The sequence below is a fragment of the Chanodichthys erythropterus genome, chromosome 10 (genome assembly GCF_024489055.1).
Source record: "Chanodichthys erythropterus isolate Z2021 chromosome 10, ASM2448905v1, whole genome shotgun sequence".
NCBI lineage: Eukaryota > Metazoa > Chordata > Actinopteri > Cypriniformes > Xenocyprididae > Chanodichthys > Chanodichthys erythropterus.
The window spans coordinates 1,019,334-1,044,954 of NC_090230.1; the positions used below are offsets into that span (position 1 = coordinate 1,019,334).

Sequence of the window (25,621 nt, forward strand, 5' to 3'; positions counted from 1 at the left end):
TTTCGGTGTAACGGCCACGGTTCAGCTCGTCTGCGATATTCTTTGCGGCATCCTTCTTCACTGAATTTTGATATCAGAGCCGGTCAGAGCGCTGCATAAATAAGTAGCCACGCTTCCCTTGGAGGGCGGGAAGAAACAAAAGAAACAAAAGCCGGCGTATCCGATTCCAGTATGGAAATACACACAGACAATGACACGCCCCTACTGCGAGATAGAATCCCAGAAAAACAAGCCGATTTAAACCTCAAAATGTATGCTTTTAAATAAACCAATACTGCTATCTCAAACACGGAGAGGCTTCTTCGTGATCTCAACTAACAGATTCTGCAAAAAAACTAAAATCACCAATTTTGAAAAAAAAAAACGCTTCTTTCTCATTTTGCTCGATAGTTGTGCTGCCGACTTGTGTCCGTGGTTTCCGTGACGGGTCACAAATTCACCCATTGCCTCTTCGAGCTGTGGAGGTATGTAAAGAGATTGCTGAGAAGCCAGAGATCCCCACTGAATACTCCGATCTGGCCGTGGCCTTCAGCAAAGAAAAATCTACTGAACTCCCTCCTCATAGACCCGGAGACTGTGCTATCGATCTGTTACCAGGCACAACACCTCCCAAAGGTCGAATCTTTCCCCTATCCCAACCTGAAACTATAGCCATGCAAAAGTATATTGAAGAAGAACTAGCGAAAGGATTTATCCGGCCTTCTACATTACCGGCATCCGCTGGTTTCTTCTTTGTAAAGAAAAAGGACGGGGTCTCCGACCCTGCATTGACTACAGGGGCCTGAATGACATCACCGTAAAATTCCGCTACCCACTTCCTCTGGTACCGGCAGCACTCGAACAGCTAAGACAAGCCAAATACTTCACCAAATTGGATCTTCGATGTGCATATAACCTCATTTGCATCCGTGAAGGGGACGAGTGGAAAACTGCTTTCTCTACAACCACTGGCCACTACGAGACCCTTGTTATGCCGTTCGGGCTGTCCAACAGCCCAGACGTGTTCCAATCTTACATCAATGATGTATTCCGAGACATGTTAAACCGGTGGGTCATCGTCTACATAAACGACATTCTGATATACTCTAAATACTTCGAAGAACATGTTCAACATGTAAGAATGGTGCTCCAAAGACTGCTTGAACACCGACTGTATGCCAAAGCCGAAAAATGCGAATTTCATCAGACCTCCACGGCCTTCCTGGGATACATCATCAGCAGAGATGGGGTAGCTATGGACGACAAAGTAAGCGCAGTATTAGAATGGCCAAAACCGCAAACCCTCAAAGAAATGCAGCGATTCCTGGGCTTCGCCAACTTCTACAGACGATTCATCCGAAACTTAAGCAGTGTAGCAGCACCTCAGAAATCCATGACAAAACGCTCATCCTCTCGTCTTCGCTGGTCCACTGAAGCAAATCTAGCCTACAGACCTACAGACCCGGGTCCAAGAATACCAAAGTAGATGCTTTGTCTCATCAAGCGGAATGCATCGATCAGAACAAAACCGAAGGACATATCATCCCAGAATCTCTTCTTCTTGCTCCAGTCCAGTGGGACATTATGACAGAATTGACTCAAGCCAATGAACAAATAGCCCCACCAACCACTTGTCCACCCAATCACGCCTTTGTACCTGCACACCTCCGGGACAAAGTGTTGCATCAGGTACATAACACGCCCAGTTCTGGTCATCCTGGAATCACCGCCACACTCAACCTGCTGTAGAATCGCTTCTGGTGGGAAACCATGTCACAAGACATTACTCGATTCATCCATCAATGCACTGCAGATCTCCAAACCTAATCATCAGTTGCCCGCTGGATTACTTCAACCATTACCCATTCCTCACCGGCCCTGGTCACACATCGCAATAGATTTCATCACTGATCTGCCCTCCTCTCAAGGTAACACCACCATCCTGACAGTAATAGATCGGTTCTCCAAAGCATGTCAACTGATACCACTCCCAAAGCTACCCACAGCTTTCGAAACGGCAGAAACATTATGCAATTATGTATTCAGACTCTATAGCATACCTGATGATATCACGTCAGACAGGGGACCCCAATTCACTTCCCGAGTCTGGGCGGCATTCTTCAAACTATTAAATGTCAACATCAGTCTCACGTCAGGCTATCACCCAGAATCCAATGGTCAAACTGAACGTATGAATTAAGAACTTACCCGTTTCCTCCGCACTTTTTGTCATCATCAGCAAACAGAATGGAGCAGTTACCTCATGTGGGCAGAATATGCGCAGAATTCTCTACAAAAACCCTCCACTGGCATGACTCCATTTCAGTGTGTGCTGGGGTATCAACCGCCCTTGTTTCCATGGTCAGGCGAACCCTCAGAGTTACCCGCAATCAGCACATGGATGCAGAGAAGTGAGGAGACGTGGGATGCTGCTCATCAACACCTCCAACGTGCAGTCAGGAGACAAGAGACTCAGGCAAATCGACGACGACCTCCACCTCAGTATGCTGTGGGTCAATGGGTATGGCTCTCCACCCGGGATCTCCGATTGAGACTTCCATGCAAAAAACTCAGTCCCATGTATGTCGGGCCTTTTCAAATTATAAAACAAATCACCCCAGTATCATTCCGTTTAGATTTACCCGCTAACTACCGTGTTTCTCCCACTTTTCATGTCTCGCTGATGAAACCCTCCGGGGGTCCGGAGGAAGCTGAGGAGCCGCAACCCCCACCGCTGTTGATAGTGGGCAAGGAGGCCTATCGTGTCCGAGAGCTGCTCGACTCAAGACGCCGGGGCCAGAGTCTTCAATACCTGGTAGCCTGGGAGGGGTACGGTCCAGAGGAGCGATCCTGGGTCAATGCGAATTATATTCTAGACCCCAACCTCGTGGAAGAGTTCCACCGGAAGCATCCAGAGAGACCGGCCCCGCGACCTCGTGGTAGAACCCGGCGTCAGCCTCCTTGCGTCTAGAGCCGCTCGCAGGGTGGGCTCTGTGACCCGACCCTGCTTATCGCTGCCAGCCCTGAACTTCTGCCTGTCCTTGTTTACGGTACTGTCTTGCCCAAGCCTGTATTTATGTCTTTTAAATAAAGCTGCAAATGGATCCGCTATCTCCAGATTCTTCATTACAGTAATAGGCACTAAAAAGCAGCTAAAGATAAAATTAGTTCTACCGGAAAGACTCGGGAGGCAAGATAATGTAACACTGATATTTATTACCAAACAGCAAGCAGAATATATAAGGTTAATGATCTTTGGCGTAGGCCCCGTCCGTATCTCACGTCCTGAGGGTTGCAGACTTTGCGTTTCCTACCTGAGGCTGAAGGCAGGGGCGTAGCCAACCCCCGGGGAGTATGGACAGGGACCATCCTGGTGGTGGTGGGGAGGATGGAGGTGAAAGTTTGCGTCAGCATCTGCAAACTCAGACAAGTGTAAGTACCAATCTTTTATACTCCAAGTGTTAGATAGTGATTGGTTAGATCTGACTTAATAAGTGACGTAACATTTGAGTGTTCCCGACAGAACTTGCGCTAGAGCTTCATTTCTACTGGAAAGACTCGGGAGGCAAGATAACGTAACACTGATATTTATTACCAAACAGCAAGCAGAATATATAAGGTTAATGATCTTTGGCGTAGGCCCCGTCCGTAGCTCATGTCCTGAGGGTTGCAGACTTTGCGTTTCCTGCCTGAAGCTGAAGGCAGGGGCGTAGCCACCCCCCAAAAATGGTGGTGAGACGTGACCGCCAGGACGGAGCCCGCTCTCCCCCAAAAACTGTGAGAGGGAATGTATACCCACCAGAGGAGAATCTTGCAGTTCCTTAAACAGAGAAAAATGAATTAAAACATAATAAGAGAAGGAGAAAGAACAAGAAAACAAGCAACACAGAGACAAGGCCGCGATGGGCCACGCAGAGACAAGGCCGCGATGGGCCACACGACCACGATGGCCCACACAGAGACAGGGCCGCGATTGGCCACACAGAGACAAGACCGCGATCGGCCACACGACCACGATAGGCCACACAGAGACAAGGCCGCGATCGGCCACACAGAGAAAGTCGAGAGGAGATAACATGGAGACAAGGCTGTGATGAGCCTCAGAAAATCATAAGGCTATAGAAGCTGAAAATGGCATGATGAAAATACGAAAACATACCACCACCAGTATTTGCATGAAATTACTTAACACATGATGAGAGAAGGATAAAGAACAAGAAAGGGAGATAAAAAGCGACATAGAGACAAGGCCACAATAGGCCACATGAAGACAAGGCCGCGTTAGAAGTACGTTAAAGCTATAGAAGCTAAAAATACGGAAGCAATGATGAAAACGAGAAACATACCACCACCACCACCAGTATTTGCAGAAAATTGCTGAGTTGAGCATTGAGCACATGGCAGTCCTCTTCATCTGCTGTTAGGAAAATTTCTAAACTATGCTAGTGGCTTGACGGAACTTGGCCAACAGGACTCCATCTAGCAGTCAGAACCTCGGTGAAGAGAAACTGTGAAGAGCCCTGCACAGGAGATGGGGTGCGATAAGCACAAGCAAAATGCTTATAACCAGGCAGGGGCTGAGTACTGAACGCAATAAATCCAGATGTTTGAAATGCGGTAGGCAGCACGATCGTGATGAACACATCCACAATAATCACGTCACAGAAATTGTAGTGATTAGACCAAGTTGCATGCGTTCAGGTCCTGAAGATGAGCACACTATTTTCTGTGAACACCAAAATGTGTTTACCATCTATTTGTGTTTGGATAGGCACGTGCGGGTTATGTCAAAAAGTCCTTGTGCATACAGCGCTTATTGCTTAGGTAACAAACACAGAAACTGATGTGCTAATTGCAGGGGATCAGCGCAATTGATGAAATGTTAGAATATCGTCAGGATATTATAATTTGATCTAGTTTACAGTCGACAGACTAATACACAGAACTGCATAAACTTAAAACACGCTCAAATGCAGATTAGTATGATAGTATGACGCTAGACCAAGTAAAACATATCTGTTTTATCTCACTATTTTAATTTGACAAATAAACTGACAAGTATGAGTAATATTTCAGCACTGGAAGTATTTGGTAGAATGAATCATCCTTTATAGCTATACCCTGGGATTCACTTGGCACTGATATCCGTCTCTCATTACGATCACACCCACAATTTCACACTGAAATAGATTTTAGTTTTATGCGGTGAAGACAATGCAGTGTTATTTACATTTAATTTATTCATTTCCTGAACTTAAATACTTACCTGAAAATATAAACACTATTATTACATTTAAAGGTGCAATAAGTAATATTTTTTGCTGCAAGTATCGGAAAACCACTAGTCCAGTGTTATATTTTTTGTTTACTTGAGTACTTACAACATCCCAATGTTTCCAACTAAAATGCGAAAAAATTACAATTTTTACCAAGGCTCCGGGATGTGTGAGGAGTCGCCTGTCAATGGCATCATACCTGCATTAACCTCGGTTTCTGGTTTTAATTTGTAGTAACCATGGAAACACCAAGACTCTTTAAAATATTACACATTTTAATAGACAAGGGAACAACTGTTTTGATATATCTATAGACAAAAAAAACAATTGATGATAAATAGCTCAACATGATTAGTCATTGTTTAAATCTAATATCCTTGATTTTGGGGAGTACTATGCCTCAGAGAAAAACACTATTTTTGTCAAGTAGCTAACATAGCATAATCAGATGCAGCTTTATTTTTATTAACAGTAATACAGCATTTTCTCCATCATACAATACGTTAAAAAATGAATTTATCATGCATAAATTTATAATTTATCAACACGAAACATCCAGCAATGATATTCAATAAAATCGATCTTACTGCAGTGTGTAACAGGTGTCTCATAGCAGCCGCCGAGCGAACGTACACAGTAATGTTATAACATCATTTTCAACACACTAAAAAGATAATAAACAGAGCTATGTTACCTCATACTCATGACCGGAAAAGCGGAAGCAGCGCCGGCGACTCTGTCATAATAAAAGTGCCGCTGCTCGTGAGGCGTGTGTTGCGCAATCGCTCCAGCGGCCTCGTTCAGTTCCCACAACATTCGGTCCATAGACTGTAAAAAAAGATGGACGACGCGACGTCGCTTCCTTCCATTGTAATGAACTGAAGCCAAAATGGCCGACCGAATGGGCGCTGACATGTTACGCAATACGTAAGTTTGGAGCCTGGGCATGCGCAGAAGGAACCGTCAGTGGAGCCGGAGGCGGAGTCGCGATATCAAACTTCCGCCCAGACGACTGCGTCATCATTCATGTATTTTAAATAGACTATAAAAATTATATACAATTTAAAATTCTACCTATAAAATAATAGGCTATTCTATTTCTAGAGCAATAATACTTTTAAAACAGCAAATTCAGTAGATAAAATCAATATAATATGCCACTAGAAACAACTCTAAATCGTCAGAAACGGTCCTGCCATTTTAAATCAAGTTCAACTAATGTTACAGGAGATCGATTGCTGTAATTAGAGTAAGCTATCATTAGTTTTGTCCTGCTAATTATTATTTTATACCCATAAAAATAAGTAACTGCCAGATAACGATCACCTGCTTTTTCCCGACATTGTTAACATTAGGTGTGTTATCTTAACTAATAACATTTATTAATTAGCTTATAACACCCATATTTAATGTTACAGAAAAAGGTTCAGTGATCCGTCAGATCCTGTAGGTCGGTTAGTACAGTTTACTGCTGAACAACTCATTTTGTTGGTGTTAAATAACAAAGAAATCGAAAATTAACAGTTAGTTAATACATCTTCAATCTCCCCTCGAAGCTCCGACAGTCCTCAGACAAGCTGAGCTGTCAATCAAGTTCGAATCATGACGACACGCCCCGTTTTTATAGCATCAAATTGCTAGCTAAAATCTAAATCATCACAAAAACTAACAATTGAATATATATCAGTGTGATAACAACTACCTTAAATGACCAAAACCATTTTTCATAAAGTTTTATTTGAAGCAGAATTTATTTTTAAGTTTTCACTGAAGTCTCATTCGACTGCATTGAGAGGGCGGTGTTTATGACCTGTACTGCATCCAGCCTCCAGGGGGCGATCAAAGAGCCCGTGGCTTCACTTTTCAGAATGTATGAGACACACCCGATTCGGTCCTGCTCTGCTTCATACTAAAATAACGTTAATATTCACATCCATTAACATAATTCTTCCGGAGTCCTGTCCCTATATTCTTTGCACCGACCGTTAAGGTGGAGACCACATGTCCCAAGATTCTTACATGCCATACAGCAGCCCAATCGTTCTAGAATTACTATTAAATTCCAAAGAATTATTTGAGTAAACCGATGATTTTATGACGAATTGAAATATTCGATAATACATGTATCGATATAATACAATGTCTCGTTAGAAAGATCTAGACTACATTACAATGTAATGATGTGGGTGTGTTGCTTTAAGGTTTAAACCGCAGTGGGGTTTTCCAAGCCTTGCAACGATATCCGGATATGGTATGCCATTCTTTGTTTTGTCCTAAACGAATGGTTACGGTGGCCGAGAGAGCTCAACGCGCTGCAAATAAAGAAAACATCTTCATCAGTTTGACAACACATGCGCTGCAAACTCCACAACACTTACAAATAGTGAAACGCGCTGCAAATAAAGAAAACATCTTCATCAGTTTGACAACACACGCGCTGCAAACTCCACAACACTTACAAAAAGAAAAACGCGCTGCAAATAAAGAAAACATCTTCATCAGTTTGACAACACATATGCGCTGCAAACTCCACAACACTTACAAAAAGAAAAACGCGCTGCAAATAAAGAAAACATCTTCATCAGTTTGACAACACATGCGCTGCAAACTCCACAACACTTACAAATAGTGAAACGCGCTGCAAATAAAGAAAACATGTGGAGTTTGCAGCGCGTGTGTTGTCAAACTGATGAAGATGTTTTCTTTATTTGCAGCGCGTTTCACTATTTGTAAGTGTTGTGGAGTTTGCAGCGCATATGTGTTGTCAAACTGATGAAGATGTTTTCTTTATTTGCAGCGCGTTTCACCATTTGTAAGTGTTGTGGAGTTTGCAGCGCATATGTGTTGTCAAACTGATGAAGATGTTTTCTTTATTTGCAGCGCGTTTCACTATTTGTAAGTGTTGTGGAGTTTGCAGCGCATATGTGTTGTCAAACTGATGAAGATGTTTTCTTTATTTGCAGCGCGTTTCACTATTTGTAAGTGTTGTGGAGTTTGCAGCGCATATGTGTTGTCAAACTGATGAAGATGTTTTCTTTATTTGCAGCGCGTTTCACTATTTGTAAGTGTTGTGGAGTTTGCAGCGCATGTGTTGTCAAACTGATGAAGATGTTTTCTTTATTTGCAGCGCGTTTCACTATTTGTAAGTGTTGTGGAGTTTGCAGCGCATGTGTTGTCAAACTGATGAAGATGTTTTCTCATTTGCAGCGCGTTGAGCTCTCTCGGCCACCGTAAATGGTAGCCTACTTGAAATATGTGGATGATTATTACAACGTGCTAAAGGCTATGCAATACGAACAAGCACTACAAGCAACGTTTGGCGAGCGCTCTGACTAACAAATGCGTGCGCTTGCATAATACTGATTAATGTGAAAAGAGAGAAGACGATTCTTCGCCCAATAGACAGCTGTAACTGTCAAAATAACATACATTCAGCCAAATATATAAAAATTATACTGCTCATTTTAAGTAGTCTGTGTAGGCTACAATAAAAGCGTTTAAATAATAAATATAGTTTAGCCTCCAAATCGTGAATATTGAAACATTTGGATTTGTGTCAAATTATAGAGGTAGTTATAACGCCGGTTTCTGTTTCAGTTCAGCTTTAAATTAATTCGTTTTGGCTTAACATTTAGTTATGACAAAAATAATATATAAAATAGCTATGTAGCTGTAATTTTGATCTTTAATGTTTGATCTTTACATATTCCCTCAATCTTTTAACCAAAGGGTTATTAACATTAGCCTATATTCAGCAGGCAATGTTAGGCTATATAAAATAAATAAATAAAGAGAGATGAGCTATTGTTCGTTTTTCAAAATTGCTTACACTACTTATTTATTGTGATTTATTCTATTTATTCAAAATAGAATAAAATAAAAACTGTAGGTTTTTTTTTTTTTTTTAATCTGTGCTTTTCATCCGCTCCTCTGTGTGGGTAGTGCAGTTTCACTATGCATATTAAACTACAAACAGCATTACAACAGTCTGTGTGCTGATTAACATTTCTGAAATAAATATTTCTATGAAATACGCGTTAGGTTGCACAGAAGAAAGCCGATTTATGACATCTACTGATATAGCGGCAGAGGACTGTTATTTTGTTGAACGAACTGAAGATGACGTCACTGGCTCAGATTTGATTGACCAATCGGCTGGGCGTGTAATGACCGCCCACATGTGGAAAACGAGTTTTCAATGTCAAGGAAGGATCCTCGGAAGCCAGAATTTCGAGGATGCTACGTCATCGACATCCGTCAAAGGACTGTTCCAATGTCGAGGATCCTCGGAATTTCAAACAAGGACTGAGTCCTTCGTTCGAAAAATATCCCATACACAGGAAAGGATGCATATGTGTATCCTTCGCGCTCTTCGCACTCTCAAATCACCCACAATCCTATGCGTGCAGCTTTGCAATCTTGTTCAAAAATGTTTTTAAAACATGTTGGACGTTAGCGGGCAATATGCTTTCAAATGTAAGTATATTTACGTTACCAAACATTTGTTATAACAGTAGTAAATATGTCAGATAAATAAAGTTTAACGTTTAAATGCCAGTACAAATTACTACAGTATTGATATTATAAATTATACATATACAAATTACGTTATTGATGGCTAACTGAACCGGACCGTTGTTAGCTTGTTTGCCATCACCGGCATCCTTTACAAATAACTAGTTAAGTTGTCTAAAGTAATTTAACGTTAATATTATACCATTTATACCATTCACAGCGTTATTCATAGCTTTCTCGTATTTTTTAACAGGGACCAAGGAACAAACGGAGGCGTTCATACGTCTCTGGTAGAAAACAAGCAGCTGTTTACCGGGGGGTAATGACGCAATGACGTGCACTTGCTAGTCTGTTCCATTTACGTGTTCTCTGAATGCTAAAGAGGAGCCTCTCCTAGACTCTGAAGGAAGTGACTTGGAAGGACCAGTCCTGCCAAGGAAGTATCCTTGACATTGAGAAACGCCTAGTGACCCGAAAAAACGAAAATCGAGTCAAAATCTTGTTTTTCCGTATTTTTTAACAAACGACCGTTTTCTCGTTTCTGCGTATTTCATTTCGAATTGGAAAACAAACTATCAAAACGTACACGGACCGACCTGGTTCACTCGCTGAAGCTTGGGTTTTAGATTGAAATATCAGTGATTTAATGGATAACGACGAGATTATAACCCGCACCGACGTGAAAGTTTGCGTCAGCATCTGCGAACTCAGACAAGTGTAAGTACCAATCTTTTATACTCCAAGTGTTAGATAGTGATTGGTTAGATCTGACTTAATAAGTGACGTAATATTTGAGTCTTCCCGACAGAACTTGCGCTAGAGCTTCATTTTTGTGCCCCTAAGTGCTTTCGATCTTCTTTTTGCTCTGAATGGTATGTAGAAAATACTTGAGGTTTGCAACAGACTTTTTTTCGCACCACCTACAACACAAATTAATGTTTCTTCAAGTGCTTCCATGTTTGAAAAATGGGCAGAAAACTACTTTTAAACAGGAAATGATGGAATTTTACTGTACATATTTACAGTGGGTTTATTCGGACGGGATTAGTATTACTTCAGTTAATTTTTCCGGACCTTTTTACAGAAGGTAAAAGTCGCCGTAATGAAAAAAAAAGACCCTGAAAAAAGCTGTAATGATTACCAAGATGGCACATTCGGACGGGATTAAAATCACAGAGAAGCTCTGGTATTAATTAGCTACTTTACCCCTACCTCCCCATGTAAAACTAATCCCGTCCGAATAGGGCTTTACTTGACTGCTTGGAGATTTTTATTTTTTTTTAAGTCATTCCACCTCACATACAGCCTGCCTTTTCCCGATTTTTCTCTTCTCACTATTACTTAATTTATACCTCCCAAGCCAGCTCCAGTACGGGTTAATTTTTTCATTAACTTATTTTAGGCTCATCCTCTTCCAAAATAGCCAATTCATAAACATCCCTTCTGATCATCCAAAGAACCCAACCCACCCGCCAAGACGCAAGGAAACCCATAACTCTAGACATCCTCACCAAATGTATCTCCACTCTCCAGTAGGGCTACCACTTGACGCAATGTTTATATTGGCCTTTTTTGGTTTTCTCAGATGCTCAGAACTTGCCATCACATCCAGCTTCAACCCCAAAATCCATCCCACAGTTACAAATTTATCAGTCTAGATGGTGACACCATTTCGCACTTCCTCTCCCAATTTTTGGGGAGTCATCAGTAATATTCCTGGCTGCTGTGCCACATTGGTTTGCAATATTTGGGGGAGCACTCTGGGTTCAGGCCAAAATACCGAGCTCAGTATTTTGTGTATATATGTATTCAGTGTGTATATATGTATTCAGTGTGTATATAATATATATATATATATATATATTATATACACACACATATATGCAGTCGACTCACCTATGTTCCTCAACAGTTTTCAGCATCCCTCCACCACCCTATCTCCTCACACTCGCCTCACACTCGTCCATGAACTATGTTTTCCATGAAACTTTGCCTGGACTCAGTTTTGTGATTAAATTCACCTGTGCATCATTATATTGTTAACCCGTTCTATATAAGCTGTGTCTTTCAGTCAGTTTTGTCAGTCGTTGTCTTTGTGAGGATGTAGCATGTGTATTGTCCTGTGTTCTGGATTTCTTGTTCATGTTTGGATTATCTTGTTTTATTAAATTTCTGCTTGCATTTGGATCCAGCCTCTCCTCTTCCCTGCGTTGACTATGTTACACTATTTGTTCATGTAAAAATATACCACATCGTCTTGTTCAAGCCTTATTTTTTAACTTTTTAATAAAAATCTAAATCTTTATTCTCTTAATGATGAGGCAGTTTTTCCCTGTGGTATTGAAAATGCTACTGAATATTGATATTTTTCAAGGTATTGTTTCAAAGTTAGAAATTCTAGCATCGTGACAACAATAGTACAAAGACTGGACAGCAGAAGACTGGTGCAAAGTTATTTTCTCTGATGAAGCCCCTTTCCGATGTCACATGTATGTTCTGTTTACCTCTATTCTGTCTTGTCTGCATTAGTCCTCATTAGTCATTATGGTTTCTAATTAAGTCTTGTCAGCTGTTCCCGTTTAGTAGTCATTATCTGTGTATTTAAGTTCCTGCCTGTTCTGTGTTCTTTGTCAGTCATGGTGTATAATGTAATATGTTACTGGTGTAACCCGTTATGCTCTCCTGTTGGATTAAAGACTGTGTTTTCGGCTATTACCTACGTCGTGAGTTTTTTAAGATACCAGAACCGTAACATCCGACTGTTTGGGACATCTAAAAAATCGATTGTCCGGAGAAGAACAGGTGAGTTCAGTGTCATGCCAATAGTGAAGCATCCTGAGCTCAACCATGTGCGGGGTTGCTTTTCATCAAAGGGAGTGTCTCTCATAATTCTGCCCAAAAACATTATTGGTATCAAAACGTCCTGCAAGAACAACTTTTCCTAATAATCCAGGAGAAATCTGGTGATGAACCATGCATTTTCCAGCATGATGAAGCACCATGCCACAAAGCAAATAATGAAGTAATAATGAAGTGGCTCAGAGATCATTATGTTGAAATTTTGGATCCATGGCCAGGCAACTCCCCAGATCTTAATCCCATAGAGATTGACCTGTGGTCAATCATCAAAACTTGTGTGGACAATCAGAAGCCCACAAAATGTGATCAACTCCAAGCACTAATGAGGCAAGAATGGATTGCCATCAGGCAAGATTTGTCCCAGAAGCTGATATCCAGCGACAGAGTGAATTGCAGTTATGATGAAGAAGGGTCAACACTGTAAATACTGCATTGCTTTCTGTTAGATAGAATAAATCCCTTTTGTAGAAGACTATGAGCTTTGTAACTTTGCAGATCTTATACATGCACAGATAAACTACACAACATTAAAAGCATCATATGATGACCTCCAACTTCTACCATGAAGTAATCTAAGTAACTCAGTGCAGATGTTTTGCAGAATCACTGATTTTTTTTTTTTTTTTTTTTTTGGTCTTTTGATTTTTTGTTTTAATGTATTATTGTTTTAGATTGGTTTGTGTACAATTAATGTGTGTTCCTTGTGTTGTAGCAAATCTCTGGAAACTGTAACACCACAGTGCTCCACACAACAGAGGGCTTCTCTTTTCTCTACAGCTATGACTGCACACTCGTTCCAGGTCAACCATTTATTTCCATTTCTGACTGCACACATTTACAGGAGTTCCCTACATACTCGATTAATAGATTAATCATTTGATTCATTTTTTTATCAATTAATCGAATGAAAACGTCCATGGTTAATTTAAAAAATAAAATCAATCTTTTTTTGATCCATTATTTACAAAACTGCTATTCCACATCTTTCCCATTGTTGTCCTCAAAACAATGATCAATTTGAAGGCAGTGAATATATCAATGTAGGCCAGGGGTCACCAACCTTTTTGAAACTGAGGGCTACTTCTTGGGTACCGATTAATGCGAAGGGCTACCAGTTTGATACACGCTTCTGAAATAACAAATTTGCTCAATTTACCTTTAATTATATGTCATTATTAATAATTAATGATATTCATCTATGTGAAGACACTGATCATGTTAATGATTTCTCACAATAATTATCAATTAATTCAATGCAGCTCACTGGTAAGTGGCTAGATTTGATTTCGCCCGGCAACTCAGTCTGGAAACCCGTACATTCATTTCTACTGCTTTGCGGGAACCAATCATAGACTGGCTTATCCACCTTGCTCGCTATTGGCGGGTATAACACGATAACGTCTACCCGTCTCTCGCACGACCTTTGATTGACAACTGATCTAACCAATCAGAACACAGAATCTGCCATTTTGTCAGACAAAGCATTCAGCTAGCTAGTGCACTGAAAGTTGGCGACTTTTCACCTATAAAACAGAAACTTGCTGATTTGTACTAGATAAAACCAACACACCATTACATATGCATCGATTATTTTACCTGATATGAAGTGTGCACTGCAAACATGAGTATTATTTATGATGTCTTGCTCTGGAGTCATATGCAAATATATTTGCCTGTCAGTGTTGTAGTCGAGTCACCCACTGTCGAGTCCGAGTCGAGTCTCGAGTCCCAGTGTTCGAGTCCGAGTCCAAGTCCGAGTCCCCAAAGAACAGTCCGAGTCGAGTCCAAGTCGAGTCACCATTACCAAAGTTCGAGTTAGAGTCGAGTTTCGAGTTTAAAATTAAATTTAAAAATACTTAAAATGTAAAAATCAATACGATATGAGAGAGAGAGAGAGAGTGTGTGAGTGAGAGAGAGAGAGAGAGAGCGCTTATGAATGAGTGACCGAGTGATTTAGTGTGAGTGCGTTTGTATGTGTTCAAGTGAATGTGTGTGTGTGACAGCACGCGACTGGTCAGAAAGCAACGTGTAACGTTAGTCTGACATGTTTCTTGTCCACTACACCACATGATTTTAGGAGTCAAAATTGCGTCATCCATCTGACAGTGACCATCGCAACAGACAAAAAAAATCATGTAAGTTAATCCGATCTGACACAGTGACTAGTAAATTATCAACAGACAAAAAAATTGTGTAATCTGAACCAGACATTAGACATCGTCGACGTCTGATGCCAAATTGTCAAACATCGCCCAACCCTAGCTTCTTCTGTTTATTATCATATATGCATTAGTCAATAAAAGTTTTTTAAAAAGCTAACGTTAGCCAATGGAAAGCATTTTACTTACTTTTCTGGGTGCATCCGTGACAGGTGTCTGTTAAAGTTTGAGGTTGTCCCAGTCTTTTCCTCAATTTTCCAAATTTGAACATTTAGCCCGCGAATCATGCACGAGCGTAAAGTGAGTGACGTCAGTGAGTGTGTTGCCAAGAGAGCGAGCAGTAGCAGTGTCTCTGAGGGGAAAAAAATAGATCCCGGCCGGTCTTGGGCACGAAACCTTATATAATATTATATATAAACTTAAGTAATGCTCAAGTCCGATTTTATATATCCTCGAGTCCGAGTCCAAGTACGAGTCATCAGTCCGCGAGTCCAAGTCGAGTCACGAGTCCAAAGAATAGTGACTCGAGTCGGACTCGAGTCCGAGTCCAGGACTCGAGTACTCCATCACTGTTGCCTGTATAGTTACAAATCCCACAATATCAAAACGTCTTGGGTTACGGGTGTAACCCTTGTTCCCTGAGTAAGGGAACGAGACGCTACGTCAGTGACGTGATGGGAATCCTCTGCATTTTTGTGTTCGTGAAGCACTATTGTATCCAACCAATGAGAGAACGTGACGTCAGAGGCGGGCGACGTCGCGGACCGGAACCTATAAAGCATGCCCAGAAACAAAGAACGCTAGCTTCTGTGATATGTCTGAAGTAAGCGCTCCAGGCATGCTGGAAGTACGGCAACATGACGTAGCGTCTCGTTCCCTTACTCAGGGAACAAGGGTTACACTCGTAACCCAAGACGTTCCCTTTCGTGGGAACTATCGATGCTACGTCAGTGACGTGATGGGAACGCTGTCCCCACTACGCCGTGCCTCCGAGTGCCTGGCTGCTATCTTGTAACACCAAAGCACCCGGAGTACTACTCACATTAAGATTATAAAATCTGATGAAGGTGTGCTGGGATGACCATCCAGCAGCATCACAAATATCCGCCAAGGAAACTCCTGACATGTGAGCTCTTGAAGCAGCCATACCTCTAGTTGAGTGTGCCCTAACATCCAAGGGGCATGGACGCCCCAGGGCTTTATACGATAATGAGATGGCCTCAACCACCCATTTACTCATCCTCTGCTTGGACGCTGGGCCCCCTCGACTCGGGGACCCATAACATACAAATAGTTGGTCTGATTTTCTCCACAGGGCAGCTCTGTGAACATAAGCGTCCAACGCCCTCACAGGACACAGCAGATTAAGTTTTTCCTGATCCGGATCAGTAAACGGAGGGGGATAAAAAGCCTCCAAAACGATAGGACCTGGGACCCTAGTGGGGACCTTAGGAATGTAACCAGGCCTTGTATGTAGAAAGGCCTTAACCATCCCTGGTGCAAACTCTAAACATGATGGTGAAACCGAAAGAGCTTGAAGGTCACCTATCCTTTTCAAGGATGAAATGGCCAGTAAAAACACAGTCTTCAATGTGAGCATTTTATCTGACACATCTTCCAAAGGTTCAAAGGGCGCCTCAGCCAACCCTTGTAACACGATGGCTAAGTCCCAGGTCAGAGATTTTGGGCGTACTGAAGGCCTCAGCCTCAGTGCGCCACGAAGGAAGCGAACAACTAAGGGGTCTCGACCTACCGAGACACCACCCATAGGAACATGATAGGCTGAAATCGAAGCCACATACACTTTTAATGTGGAGTGAGTTAAGCCTTCTGAAAGCTTTTCTTGGAGGAATTGAAGCACATAGCTGACAGATGAGTGGACTGGGTCCACCCTATGATGGCTACACCATGTAGCGAAAACCTTCCACTTATACATATAAAGCTTCCTTGTAGATGGAGCTCTGGACTGAAGGATGGTCTCCACAACCTCGGTTGGGAGACCAGATTCTATGAGCCTTGCCCCCTCAGGGGCCAGGCCCACAGTTTCCACATTTCTGGACGGGGATGTAAAACCATGCCGCCCGCTTGGGACAGGAGATCCTGTCTGACTGGAAGCTCCAGAGGAGAGCCGTGAAGAAGCGATACTAGGTCCGCAAACCATATTCTTGTTGGCCAGAAAGGAGCCACCAATATCAGGTCTACCCCTTCCTGACGGACTTTGTCCAGAACTCCCGGGAGCAGAGAGACTGGGGGAAAAGCATACAGACGTCGCCTCGGCCACGTCTGTATCATGGCATCCAACCCCAGAGGAGCTGGGTGCCTCAGAGAGTACCACAGAGGGCATTGAGTTGACTCCTCTGTGGCAAAGAGATCGACTTCCGCTCGACCGAATGTTTTCCATATGAGCTCCACTACCTCTGAGTGAAGCTTCCATTCCCCCGGACTTGCGCTCTGCCTCGACAGAGCGTCCGCCCCCATATTCAAATACCCCGGAATATACGCCGCCTTTAGCGAGAGTAATTTCCCCTGGGTCCACAGGAGGATGTGACTGACCAGTTTGCATAGTGGCCGAGACCGCAGTCCCCCTTGGTGATTTATGTAGGAGACCACCGTAGTGTTGTCTGTCTGAACCAACACATGGTGGCCCCTCAGGTCGGGGAGGAAGTGCTTCAGAGCCTGAAACACTGCCAGCATCTCCAGCCGATTTATGTGCCAGGAGAGCTGGTGTACCTCCCAGTGACCTTGAGCTGAGCGACCACTCATGATCGCTCCCCAGCCCGTGAGGGACGCATCTGTCGTAAGCATTACGCGACGACATGAAGTTCCCAACACGGGTCCCTGGGACAGGAACCAAGGCTTTTTCCACATGACCAGAGCACGAAGGCACCGCCGCGTGACTTTGATCATGCGAAAAGGATTTCCCCTCGGAGAAAACCCCTTGGTCCTGAGCCACCACTGTAAGGGTCTCATGTGCAGAAGGCCAAAAGTAACAACATTGGACGCAGCTGCCATCAGACCCAACAGTCTCTGAAACTGTTTTACAGTGAGTGACCGGCCTAACTTCACCCCATTCACGGCCCCGAGAATGGAAGTCACACGAGCGGGAGTCAATTGCGCCCGCATCGTGATGGAATCCCAGATTACCCCAAGATAGTTGGCAACCTGACTCGGAACCAGCACACTTTTCTTGGCGTTGAGCCTCAGCCCAAGCTTCTTCATGTGCGACAACACAACATCTCGATGTTGAGCTGCCAGAGGTTCTGTTTGAGCTAAAATCAACCAATCGTCGATATAGTTCAGCACGCGGATGCCTTGGAGTCTCAGCGGAGCCAAGGCTGCATCCTCGCACTTCGTGAACGTGCGGGGTGATAGTGATAGGCCGAAGGGAAGAACCTTGTATTGGTATGCTTCGCCCCCGAAAGCAAACCTGAGGAACTTCCTGTGAGAAGGATGGATGGAAATGTGAAAATATGCGTCCTTTAGATCTATCGCCACAAACCAGTCCTCGGATCTGATCTGTGGAATAATCTGTTTGAGTGTAAGCATCTTGAACTTCAACTTCTTTACAGATCGATTTAGTATACGAAGATCTATGATCGGACGCAACCCCCCATCCTTCTTTGGAACAATGAAGTAGCGGCTGTAAAAGCCCGACATTTTGCTGGGAGAGGGAACCCGTTCTATAGCCCCTTTTTGCAAAAGCGTCGTAACCTCCTGTTCCATTACCAGAGACTGCTCTGGAGCTACCACTGTGTGAATCACTCCACTGAACCTGGGCGGAAGAGAACCGAACTGAATTCTGTAACCCTGTTCTACCATGAGCAGCACCCATTTCGAAATATTCGGAAGAAGTTTCCATTCCCCCAAAAATTCTACTAAGGGAACCAGCCTCTCGAGACTGGTCTCTGGTGTTTTTTGAGCACTTGGCTCGTTTATCTGGCACGGCGCACCGGCAGATAAGCGAATCATGTGCTGGCCGACCCTCCTCGAAGGATCGACGGGGACTGCTGCGCCCTGTCGCACACTGGGTGGCAGGGTTGGCAGAACAGCCCCCTGAGGGCACCGATGGGGAACGATAGATGTTAATCGTCGAACCCCTTCGGAGGGGACTGCCCTCAGAAACCCTGACCCATGACCGTCAGGATTTCTTTTGGGAAGCCTTCCGGGAAATAATGACGGTCCTCAGATCCGCCCTACCCCCAGAAGGCTTCTGCTGTACAGCGCGCACCGGTCCCCAAGCTTTCCGCGGGGGAGCACGGGCGGCCACACTAGCTTTCTGCTGGGACCTGTATCCCGAGGAGCCGGCTATCGGCAGAGGCTGCTCCCGCCCAGCAGCCTCAGGGGGATGAGATTTCCGGGGAAGGAATCTTTGGAACGCCGCTTTCTGTTTTGTCGCCTCCTCGAACCTGTCGACGACAGTAGCAACTGCGTCACCGAACAGGCCCTCGGAGGAAAGCGGCGCATCCATAAGGATATGTTTGTCTTTATCCTTAATATCTGCGAGATTGAGCCACAGATGTCTCTCCGTGGCCACCATGGCTGCCATAGAACGGCCTACTGACTTGGCCGTCTCCTTGGTGGCACGGAGAGCTAAATCTGCGGCTTTTCTCAACTCCTGAATTGTATCAAAAGTAGCTTCCCCAGACTCCTCAATCTCCCCCAGCAGATCAGCTTGGTATGCCTGCAGTATAGACATTGTGTGCAGACATGCCGCAGCCTGACCCGCTGCCGAATAAGCCTTGCCCACCAAACTCGATGTTTGTTTTAGTGGTTTGGTGGGCAACGTCGGGATTTCAGGGACGATGCAGACTCGGGCGAGAGATAGCTCGCAAGCGTCTCCTCAACCCGAGGCATCGCCCCATAACCGTGTTGCTTCAGCCCCGTAATATTACTATACATTGTCGTTTGTGGGCTGAAGACACGGTACTGCACGGGTCTATTCCACGACCTCGACACCTCGGTGTGGAGGTCGGGAAAGAACGGCAGTCCCCGACGCTGGGGTAGTGACCTATCTGGGAGGAAGCGTTCATCTAACTTGCTTTTTATTTTAGGAACGCTCTCCTCCGCGGGCCAGCTTATTTTCAGTTTTTCTACTGCCCGGGTCACTACCTCCATAAGCTCCTCATGGGCTGGAGATGAGGATGACGGTCCCTCATCACCACCCTCGACACCTTCAACATCAACCTCCTCGGAGGAAGATATATTCAGTGTCGGTGCCTCCCTTTGCGGGGAAGAAACCACAGCGCGTGCTTCCACCACCAAAGGAGAGACACTAGATCTAGCAGGTAAGGGAAGCGATAAGGCAGAGCCCGTCTCTCCCCCCTCTACTAGATCCATCTGTGAACCCCACGAGTGCAGCCTTCGCTGTGCCTCGGCAGCAGCGGGACCAGACCCGCGGGGAACACTCGCCGCGGCGCCCTCCTCAAAGAGCGCCCGGCGTGAGCGCAGCGCCCTGAGAGTGAGCCGCTCACAGTGCACACAGACAGCCCCCTCAAGAGCTGCCTGTGCGTGCTCAACTCCCAGGCATTTCACACACATCTCGTGTGTATCTCCCTCCACGATGAATCGCGGACAAGGAGGTGCACACTTAGTGAAACGCTGGCCTTTCTCCGTCATTTTATATATATATATATGTGTCTATGCTTATTTCACTTGTTTGGAAACTCTTGTCCTCAGACAAAGAGATCACTTTCTGGCGAGATGGTAGACAGACAACAATAAATAAGACAGACAAGATACAAATAGCGCTTACTGAAGACAACAGAAGCTAGCGTTCTTTGTTTCTGGGCATGCTTTATAGGTTCCGGTCCGCGACGTCGCCCGCCTCTGACGTCACGTTCTCTCATTGGTTGGATACAATAGTGCTTCACGAACACAAAAATGCAGAGGATTCCCATCATGTCACTGACGTAGCGTCGATAGTTCCCACGAAAGGGAACAAGCTGTTTTTGCAGCTTGATTATATTAGTTTGTTTTTTGCAATAAGGAAGGCATTTAAGCTATGAAACTTGCAGGTGTTTTGTAAGACCTTTTATAAAGACCAAGGAAAAATTGATTTCTCATGTCATGACCCCTTTAAAGGTGCTATATGTAATAGTTTTGCAGTAAAATATGCAAAAACCACTAGGCCAGTGTTATATATTTTGTTCACTTGAGTACTTACAATATCCCAAATGTTTCCAACTATTTGTAAATCGTGAGAAAATTGCAATTTTAAACTGTCAATTGCGTCATACCCGCATTACTCTGTTTCCGGTTTTATTTTGTAGAAACCATGGAAACACCAAAGACGCTTTAAAATATCACACATTTTAATAGACAAGGGAACAACTGTTTTGGTATATTTATAGACAGAAAATAAATTTTCTTGATTATTTTTTTTTTTCGAGTACCATGCTTTACTATGCCTCAGAGAAAAACACTATTTTGTCAAGTAGCTAACATAGCATAATCAGATGCAGCTTTATTTTTATTAACAGTAATACATAATTTTCTCCATCATACAATAAGTTTTAAAATTTATTGCATGCCATTTATCAACACAAGACATCCAATATTTAATATGATATTCTAAAATCGATCTTACTGCAATGTGCAACAACTGAACGCAGATTAATGTTATAACATCGTTTTCAACGCACTCAAATGTATCTAATAATAAACAGAACTGCGTCAAAGAATATACACTAACAAGAAGCGAGAGTCAAAAGAACGTTCCATTGCAACACCAGCGCCCAGCAACGGCCCTGCGTTTCCTCCATTTTGGGGTGAAAGCGAGTCGGCAGTCCACTAGTTTCTATCAGCTGCTTTGTTAAAAAAAAAAAAAAAAAAAAGTACATTAAAGCTGATATCCAACCTGAATGATGACAACACAGAATAAAACACTATCACTATCACTGATCATCAAATCCTTTTAACAGTTTATTTTAAACACTTGGTGTTTAAGTCTTTCACTTTTTTCACAAAACCTTAAGGTTTTTCTCTCTAGAAACCCAGTCAGTTTGGGTTAAAATTCTTTAAAAGGCTTATAAACACTGAATTATTACCAACATATGACATTAAATTAAGGACAAAAAAACAGGAATGTTGGACAATAAATATATGAATATAACAGCTTGATTTTGCAGTGTTGTCTAATGTCTGTTAAAGCAAAAGTGGGAATTATGCGATAATGGACATAGCAATGCATCATGTATTATAAGATAATTATGTTTGTAGCGTGATCCGTTAAAACGTAGCCTACAATATAGCCAATTCAGTTCAGACCTAGATATTATTACTATTACTCCACTTGGTCTGAAATATATTGTTCACTTTAAACATGATGATCTTAAATTTATTAATTATTAATTCACTACGACAAGTTGCATAAAATGGAAATACTCAATAAAGTAGGCTAACTACGTTACCTCAGAAGGTTGAATGGTTGGATTCCACAACTGGTAAAATAAAACATATATAAGACAATACAACATTTACTGTAGGAGCCATACAATTTACTGGTGACTTAATTTAAAAAAACTGTTCTATTGCGCTTCTGATTTGGCAGTGAAATTCGCAGATTTTGGGTGTATAAGATGTGAAGGATTCTGTGGTCCAGCTGCTCATGAGGCGTGTGTTTCGCAACCGCTCCAGCGGCCTAGTTCAGCTCCCACAACACTCGGTCCTGCTCTGCTTCATACTACAGTAACGTTAATAATCGCATCTATGAACATGAGTTCTTCCCGATGGAGACCACATGTCCCAAGATTCCACTCTAAAAACTTGCCATCATCAAGCTATGCCTTTGTTTTTGAATAGGCTTCTAGCGACCTCTAGCGGACAAAATTATTACATATTGTACCTTTAAGTGCAAAAAATGGGTTAAAATTTAAACTGATTGCTTACCATTTAAAAGTAGAAAATGATAAAAAAAAAGAAAAAAATATATATAATTAATAAAATGTTTGGAGGTACAAGGTAGGGGTTACACACATTTACACTTCTGACCATATTAGATTTATTTTATTATTTTAGATTACTGCTCTCATAAAGGTTACTTTAGTTACATGTATTGTAAGCTTAAATTTAATGTCTAACATTGAAGTCATGAAACAAAAGTTGCAATTCGCTTGTTATGTAGTAACGAAAGAAATTCTGTTTCCAGGTCCAGGCCTCTAGGGGGTCTGTTAAAACTCAATGGGCTCAGGGGAGGCAAGAGTACGGTGGCCGAGAGAGCTCAACGCACTGCAATTGAAGAAAACATCTTCATCAGTTTGACAACACACGTGCTGCAAACTCCACAACACTTACAAATAGTGAAACGTGCTGCAAATAAAGAAAACATCTTCATCAGTTTGACAACACACGCGCTGCAAACTCCACATGTTTTCTTTATTTGCAGCGCGTTTCACTATTTGTAAGTGTTGTGGAGTTTGCAGCGCATGTGTTATCAAACTGATGAAGATGTTTTCTTTATTTGCAGCGCGTTTCACTATTTGTAAGTGTTGTGGAGTTTGCAGCGCATGTGTTGTCAAACTGATGAAGATGTTTTCTTTATTTGCAGCGCATTTGTCTATTTGTAAGTGTTGTGGAGTTTGCAGCGCGTGTGTTGTCAAACTGATGAAGATGTTTTCTTTATTTGCAGCGCGTTGAGCTCTCTCGGCCACCGTACAAGAGAGACACAGACTCCCGCTGTAACTTTACCTGATGGTGTCGCTGTTGGAGAGTGTTACTAAAAAAAAATGTAGTGATTTATACACATTTTAAAGTAACATTTCGTAGTTTTTTTTTTGCAATATAACACCCCAAATCCTGAGAGTGAATGCATTCAATACTGCTTACAAGCAAGTACAAATTCTTTTTAATAGCAAGGGCCACAGTTGAAAATTACTTTATAGTTCTATTCTTGACAAAAAGTTTGTATGTCTTGCTTTTGTGAAATTAAACTACTAAACTACTGCAATGCAATTACAATTCCAGATTTTTCTTTTATCTTACTCATTTTGATGTGCTGTCTTTTTCTTCCCCAAGACCCTCCAGAGAAGTTACGTCTGACGTGTCCGGACTGTCCTCTGCTGCTGCCGGTAGAGAGTAATGAAGCTATTGCCACAGCTAGGACATCCCTCCTTAAATACAACAGACAAAGCACACTTCCTGTTAGCCTGACTGTGAACACCATCACTAGAGCTTCCCATCAGGTTGTAATGGATGACAGACCAGCAATATGTAGTTTTTGCAACTGATTAAATTGTGGTGTTTGCTACGGTTGAATTCAGGTTAACTGGGACACTCTTTCCAATTCATCTCAATGGCAAAAAGTGTCCCAGTCACCCTGAATTCACCCTGTACAACAACGTCGGCTACACTCTGTGAAAGTTTATACTGGTTTACAGGGGAAATTATTATAAATGAAATTTACTTTACAACAACAGTTCCTACACCAGTAACCTAATGAATAGCCTTAAAGGGTTAGTTCACCCAAAAATAAAAATTCTGTCATCAGTTACTCTCATGTCATTCCAAACCCATAAGACTTTCATTCAAAAATTTCATAAAGTGATCATAAAATAAATCTTTATGAATCGAGCGGTTTAATCTAAGTCTTCTGAAGAGACACAATTGCTTTATATGATGAACAGATTTAATTTAGGCTTTTCTTCACATATAAACATTGATCAGTGAACGTACATAGTTATCATTTACATAGATATCATTGCAAGTGTAGTGTCATTGTATACTTTAATTTTATTCCACATTTCCATCCTTAAAGACTTAATTCACCAAGGAAATGCAATGAATGTGAATTAATACTGAAAAAATAGACAGAAAACGCTCCATAAAATTACTTTTTATATCACTTCCCATTCCCAGTCTTCTGAAGCCACGTGAAATCCAAGTAGTTATTTAATAAAAAAATACAGTCTGTATGTGATGACAGAATTTCTTTTCTGGATGAACCCTTTAATACGATGACACTCTATACTGACTCCTGCCCTGGCCAAATTTATTGAATCTTTTTATTCCATGTTACTTAGAGCTCCCCTGTTTCTGCCAGTTTTGTGGAATACACTGTTCAGGAATGCTCACTTGCTCCATTTCCAGAGGTTCTGTGTGAGCCGGGACATGAAGGTAAAGAGGTGAGTTCCTGCCAGCATCCATTACGTCCATGTTCTTGAGTTGGATCCCATCTGAATGACCTAACATCCACTACTATTAAAATTTTCTCTGTTGTTTTTCTCACACCATAAAAAGTTTTATTTGATGAAGTGTTACCTAATTTTTCAAACAGTCTGCTTTCTCTCTGATTTTATAGCGTGGTTATTGTGTCAGTGTGTTTTCATTTCAGCCTGTTGGGTTCTGTGTGGGGGAGATTCTTGGCACTAACCACGGCCAGCAAGATGTGAAGGTGTCCTGTGAAATATTTCGCCCACAGGTACTCTAAATATCCATATTTGTTTGTCAGGCTTTTTTCTCCAGGTCACACACTGGAGAACTTTCCAGCTCTAAAAGCCAGATGACTGAGGTAAATCAACACCTCAGCGTAACAGAAGGAAATTGAGCCAAACCCAATAGAGTTGATCTGAATCTCCCTGTACACTTATTGCCTTTGCTTTATTTTGTCTAGAAAAGCAGAACGACAAAAAAAAAAAAAAAAGTTTAATTCCTTCCTTCTGTCTAGTCTTTCTCCGTTTTTCCTTGTCTTGTTGCCTTCAATTAAAGGGTTAGTTCACCCAAAAATGAAAATTCTGTAAGTTATTACTTATTACTTACTGTCATGCCGTTCCACACCCGTAAGACCTTCGTTAATCTTCAGAACACAAATTAAGATATTTTAGTTGAAATCCGATAGCT

At 42.4% G+C, this 25,621-nt stretch overlaps 1 protein-coding gene across 2 annotated transcripts in view; it reads left to right on the forward strand.

Annotated features, from left to right (window-relative positions):
- Positions 1–25,621, forward strand: part of si:ch211-262h13.5 (uncharacterized protein LOC571127 homolog) — a 47,631-nt gene that overhangs the window by 12,715 nt on the left and 9,295 nt on the right. For both annotated transcript variants that reach the window (XM_067398477.1, XM_067398478.1), the window contains exons 3-6: positions 13,342–13,429; positions 23,801–23,967; positions 24,805–24,906; positions 25,116–25,202. In XM_067398477.1, coding sequence (XP_067254578.1) covers positions 13,342–13,429; positions 23,801–23,967; positions 24,805–24,906; positions 25,116–25,202 — 444 coding nt within the window. The remainder of the gene's footprint in view (positions 1–13,341; positions 13,430–23,800; positions 23,968–24,804; positions 24,907–25,115; positions 25,203–25,621) is intronic.